At 38.8% G+C, this 6470-nt stretch overlaps 1 protein-coding gene across 4 annotated transcripts in view; it reads left to right on the forward strand.

The window, feature by feature from the left end:
• The first annotated feature begins 1386 nt into the window (after window positions 1-1386).
• LOC109072978 (engulfment and cell motility protein 2-like) overlaps window positions 1387-6470 on the forward strand; it is a 45149-nt gene continuing 40065 nt past the window's right edge. For 3 of the 4 annotated variants that reach the window (XM_042765837.1, XM_042765838.1, XM_042765839.1), the window contains exons 1-3: window positions 1388-1629; window positions 5023-5107; window positions 5391-5430. Coding sequence is in view for 1 of the 4 variants with exons in the window: in XM_042765840.1 (XP_042621774.1) it covers window positions 5000-5141; window positions 5391-5430 (182 nt within the window). In the remaining 3 variants the exon portion in view is untranslated. Of the gene's footprint in view, window positions 1630-4948; window positions 5142-5390; window positions 5431-6470 lie in introns of all 4 variants that reach the window. The other variant, XM_042765840.1, reaches the window with a different exon arrangement.

A 6470-nucleotide genomic window follows, 5' to 3' on the forward strand; every position in this document is an offset into this window, starting at 1 on the left:
GTGTCTCCTCTCTGCTGTGCTTTATAACTGATTCTTATAGACTGCCCAGATAGCACAGGCACGTCTGCAAGAGCTCTGTTAAAGATCGCTTCATCCGGAAAGCAGCTGCTGTGTACAAACGTCTGTAAGATGTCGGTTTTACATATCATAAACATCTTAAAGACATCTTCTAAATGTCTATTTGACATCTGATAGGAAACGTCCTATAGACGTATTGCAGATGTAATGCAGACGTCTCTTTGATGAACATGTGCTATTAGGGTGGCCATCTGCATTGTAAAACACATTTTATACAGTGATTGGATTATTTTCATCTTTCCATTCTAATCCCAAACCAAATCAATTCAATAAAATACACACAAAACTCACACTCCATATGCCAAGGTTTTTTTTTTTTTTTTTTCTCAGCAGCCAGTGCTCTTACATCCACTCCACCAACATATCTAGTCATTCACTAAATCTGCATTATTCCTCATCTAACCATAGCTCTTACATCTACCCCACCCACCTGTCTCTAATAAAAATGTCCTAATCAACCACACCTTAGGCTTGTTTGAGATGAACAAAATCTGCGCAGAACCGATCACCGGTGATCACCGCGAGATGCATGCCGGTTAGAAAAGTGTCCGAGTTACGTCCGCCTTGCTCTGATGTCATGCTGACGTGTGCCGAAAAACTCTCGCGACGGCGAGGCGGCTGTGTCGGATTGAGCAGTCGAGCGCAGCTACTCTCCACCGACTGCGCTGATCAAAAGCATGATGGGAAACAACTGACTGACGACACAGCTTAATGCTCATTGGTTTCAGACAACTGTGATGCTCCGTTCTCTTCTAAAATATTTTACTTTTTATTGATTTCATGTGATTATGTATTTAAATTATTCATGAATCTTCCAAACACTATTACAGTGCGATTATGTGGAGATATGTGATTGTTGTCATATTTCTATAAAAATCATAAAATACATGTTTGTATTAAAGTAAAAACGGATGATAAATACGGCTTTCGTATGGAATTAAATAGCAAGCACCTTGAGTGTCTTGTTCATCATATTTATTTTCATATAAAAGCAACATAACTGAAATTATATCATGTTTATTAGCAACACAGCACGTGAGTGAGAATAACGCGATATCTGCCTTTGATCTCGTAGGTATCCGTGTCCACTTGAGAGCTGGAACTGTTCGTCTTACCTGCGCTTATTTCACTCCTCCCCTCACTGCAGCCGCCTGCTCTCGACTACATTTCAGGCGAGGCGAGGCGCATCTCAAACAACCATCTTGTCTTGGACTGATGCTGTCTGCTGCTGCAGTGAATCGTAGGGCGGGGCTTGAGCGCGTCGATCACTGCTGCTCGCGTGCTGATTGGCTGCTGTGAGGTGTGGGCGGGGTCAGACGGAGGGCTGAATCATTCACTCACAGTTAGACCGATTAAAGCGAGCTCTGTGCTGCATTAAATAGTGCGGATCCCCGATCAGGTTTACAGCAGATGACTCGGTGATCATCAAAATGAAGAAGAGTGTGGTGGTGATGAAGAAGATGTGATTGCGTAAACTCCGCCCATCAGCCTTCATCTGATCAGCAGCTCACACATCGAGCACAACATCGCTGTTTTATCGTTCGTTTTGGGGTAAGAGCATCGCGCAGATGAGAAACACGCTCAACACACTTGTACTGTGTGACTGCGGCTCTCAGTGCTATGTGCGCGATTCGCATGCATTTCAGCATTCGCATTGATCTCAGTTTGACATTTTGTGATCGATGCGTCTGCGATGATGATTGCGGAGTTAAACGCGTGTGAACGCGGCCGAAAGCTGTGCGATTTTAATTTGCATTATATCGACGCCCATCGTCCGATCTGAACACGTTTAATAAGGTTCATTTGTGCTGGTGTCATTGTGTGTCGTTCAGTCCTTCATCTTCACTTGATGTCGATATGAACTCGTCTCTGTGTGACAGCATCAAACATCAGCGCTATTTAAAGATAACTGATATGCGCTGCATGGATTTCTATAAGAATAAAAAAAAAAACACACACACACACACACTGACTGTACTAGTCAGGTTAGTTACGTTAGTTGTCGTGACATCCGTGACTCCAACTCAGAATTCTGTTTAGTAACCATGGTAATCCGACTTAGGAAATAGAACTCTTTCAAGTTTGGCGTCAAGTATTTAAATAGACGACAATTTTCCCATAGGTGAAATTATGCAGAAAGTATAAATTAGACTGGATGCAGTTCTCTAGTATCAGTTTTGATCACCTCAAATGTTTCTCCTAAAATTCCTTGACAGAAAAAAAATTAGACTCACCTGAGTGAATAGTTGAAAACCGATCACAGCAAATGCATTTGTTTGTTACTGTCATGCAACATTTTATTATAATTGATGTTTATTCGAGTAAAGTGGGATGGTTTGCTGCTGCTGTCTGACAGTCACTATATTGTCTGAGAAACCCTACAGAGACACTAATTTACAGAGTCTGATCGTTAAACTGGCTTAAGAGATTCAGAAATCATATGCAACCTGATATGCATGTTTGTCTTGGCAATTTAAAGCAATATATTATTCCGTTGATTAACACATTGAATCAAACCAAACTAAAAAAAAACATAAAAAATTAAATATAGAAATATAAATATACACACTTGCAATCAAATTTGGTCAATTAAAAATTTTTAGCAATTTAATTTGGTCAGCTCATGACCAAAAGCAATTAAAGATTGAAAGTTAGATAGAGATTTATCTTTGCTATAACGTCAGCGTCACTGGAAATCTGTTTGCATCTCTGTAAGAAGACATGCCAAAGTCAGGGCCGTCTCGATGTGCTGGAGTGAGTGCCGTTCACCGGACCTCATTCAGTTTCTGCCCGCTGGAGGAAGAGAGCAGGGAAGTGATGCACTGACTACCAATGAGAGAGCAGATGGGACACGGCCGCTAGAAACCAGCAGCGCAGTCGCTCTTGTGATGTGTAAATATAGGCACATCTAAAAAAAATAGAATATCATGAAAAAGGTCAATATTTTTTGACAATCATTTCAGAAAGTGAAACCCATATATTAGGTATATAGATTCATTACACATAGAGTGAAATATTTCAAGCCTTTATTTCTTGAAATTTTGATGATTATGGCTTACAGATCATGACAACCCAAAATTCAGTGTCTCAGGAAATTAGAATATTTTGAAAAAGTTCAATACTGGAAAGTCATGGTGTCACAATCAGCTAATTACCTCAAAACACCTGCAAAGGTTTCCTGAGCCTTTAAATGGTCTCTCAGTTTGGTTCACTAGGCTACACAATCATGGGGAAGACTGCTGATCTGACAGTTGTCCAGAAGACAATTACTGACACCCTTCACAAGGAGGGTAAGACACAAACATTCATTTCCAAAGAAGCTGGCTGTTCACAGAGTGCTGTATCCAAGCATGTTAACAGAAAGTTGAGTGGAAGGAAAGGAAAAGGGATAACCGCAGCCTTATGAGGATTATCAAGCAAAATAGATTCAAGAATTTGAGTGAACTTCACAAGGAATGGACTGAGGCTGGAATCAGAGCATCAAGAGCCACCACACACAGACAAATCCTAGACATGGGCTACAGTTGTCTTATTCCTCTTGTCAAACCACTCCTGAACCACAGACAGCATCAGAGGCGTTTTACCTGGGCTAAGGAGAAGAAGAAACGGACTGTTGCTCAGTGGTCCAAAGTCCTCTTTTCAGATGAGAGCAAGTTTTGTATTTCATTTGGAAACCAAGGTCCTAGAGTCTGGAGGAAGGGTGGAGAAGCTCATAGCCAAGCTGCTTGAAGTCCAGTGTTAAGTTTCCACAGTCTGTGATGATTTGGGGTGCAATGTCATCTGCTGTGTTTTCTGAAGTCCACAGTCAACACAGCCATCTACCAGGAAAGTTTGGAGCACTTCATGCTTCCTTCTGCTGACCAGCTTTTTGTAGATGCTGATTTCATTTTCCAGCAGGATTTGGCTCCTGCCCACACTGCCAGAAGCACCAAAAGTGGGTTAAATGACCATGGTGTTGGTGTGCTTGACTGGCCAGCAAACTCACCAGACCTGAACCCCAGAGAGAATCTATGGAGTATTGTCAAGAGGAAAATGAGAAACAAGAGACCAAACAATGCAGATGAGCTGAAGGCCACTGTCAAAGAAACCTGGGCTTCCATACCACCTCAGCAGTGCCACAAACTGATCACCTCCATGCCACGCCGAAGTGAGGCAGTAATTCATGCAAAAGGAGGCCCAACCAAGTATTGAGTACATAGAAATAAACATACTTTTCAGAAGCCTGACATTTCTGTTTAAAATATAATGTAAGCCATAATCATCAAAATTTCAAGAAATAAAGGCTTGAAATATTTCACTCTATGTGTAATGAATCTATAAACCTAATATATGGGTGTCACTTTCTGAAATGATTGACAAAAAATATTGACTTTTTTCATGATATTCTATTTTTTGAGATGTACCTATATGTTGTTTCTGATGAAATGTGTGACCCTGGACCACAAAATAAAAAAATAAAAATAAATAAAACAGTCATAAGGGGCAATTTTTTGAAATTGAGATTTATACATCATCTGAATAAATAATCTCTCCATTGATGTATGGTTTGTTAGGAGGACAATATTTGTCTGAGATACAACTATTTGAAAATCTGGAATCTGAGGGTGCAAAAAAAATCTAAATATTGAGAAAATCATCTTTAAAGTTGTTCAAATGAAGTTCTGAGCAATGCATATTACTAATCAAAAATTAAGTTTTGATATATTTATGGTAGGAAATTTACAAAATATCTTCATGGAACATGATCTTTACTTAATATCCTAATGATTTTTGTCATAAAAGAAAAATGTATAATTTTGACCCATACAATGTATTGTTGTCTATTGCTACAAATATACCTGTGCTGCTGATGACTGCTTCTGTGCTGCAGGGACACATGTGTGATCAGAGAAGCGGGCTGTTATGAGACGTATGTGAGCTGATGGCGTGTGTTTTGGCCGTCAGGGCTGTCATGCCGCCTGCGTCAGACATCGTGAAGGTGGCCATCGAGTGGCCCGGTGCAAACGCTCAGCTCATCGAGATCGACCAGGTACTGCTTCTTACTCTCTCACACACACATGCTAGTAAGTTGTGCTTTTGTTTGACCTGCTGATATTTTTCCTCCTCTCAAAGCTTTTCTTACTAAAATGTATGATGGTGATATTTTACATCAATATACTGTTGAACATACAGAACAAAATGATGGAGGGATAGTTAAACCTGTTCCAAGGATGTTTATAATGATAAAAACTGTAGTATTTGAGGAGAAACTGTATGTGCTGTTTGAGATCCACAGGAGCAAGTGTGTGTGTGTGTGTGTGTGTGTGTTGCAGAAAAGCCGCTGGCGTCCATCGTTAGAGAAGTGTGTGATGGGTAAGTCAGTCTCTGTCTGTCCTGCTAAACACACGCATCCATCTGAACACACAGAGCTCAGACCCGACCCCAGACAGATGACCCGGCCCAGTGTTATTTCACTCAGCGTTCATGAAAATGAGAAGGAAAAAGGCATTTGTGACTTTTTATTTGTCCTAGAATTATGAGATAAAAAGTCAGAATGACCCTTTTTATTTTTATCAGATACATAAACTCAGAATTGCAAGATAAACAGAATTGAAAGAACTCGCAGAATTCAAACTCATCAGGATTGTGAGATTTAAACACAGAACAAACTCTGCAGTTCTAAAAATAAATAAATAAATAAATAGATACTAGATCATATTTTTGACTTTAATAAAACCAGTTAATTTAGATATTATCATTTTTTCAGTACATATTATTCATAATTCCCAGGAAAAACGCCTACATTGTGATATAAACCAATACTGGGATATAAAAATGACACTCATAAATATTCTAAGAGAAAAATGCATAATTCTGAGAAGAAAAAAAAGTCAGAATTGTGAGATAAAAAGTCAGGAAGTAACTTGTAAAAAATGTTTTTATTCCATGGCTTCCAGTGAGCTTCCAAACACTGTTATGCTGTTTATGTAAAATCATCAAAGGCATTTTTTTATGTTTATTATTTATGATAGTTTATATAAAACTAAATCCCAGCTTTTGAACTGTCAATTTAAACGCTAAATAATATTTTGACGATACTTAACATGACATTAATTGTTGAATGTTGGCAGGGTTGGGGAGTAACGTGATGCATGTAAGATCATTACGTGTTTAAAATACAAAATATGAGTAACTGTATCTCATTATAGTAACATTTTAAATGTGTGGTAATCAAAATACAGTTACATCCCAAAAGTATTTTAGATGACCAAGATGATTGCATTGAATTTTAATGTCATTTATTTAATTTAATTTAATATAAATGTAAAATATTTGGACATTTTTAACTAATGAGACACCTGTTGATTCTCTGGCTCTTTAAAAACTGCCTGCAGAGTGCAGACGCTAGTCCA

This window comes from Cyprinus carpio, chromosome A11 (assembly GCF_018340385.1).
Source record: "Cyprinus carpio isolate SPL01 chromosome A11, ASM1834038v1, whole genome shotgun sequence".
Classification (NCBI taxonomy): domain Eukaryota; kingdom Metazoa; phylum Chordata; class Actinopteri; order Cypriniformes; family Cyprinidae; genus Cyprinus; species Cyprinus carpio.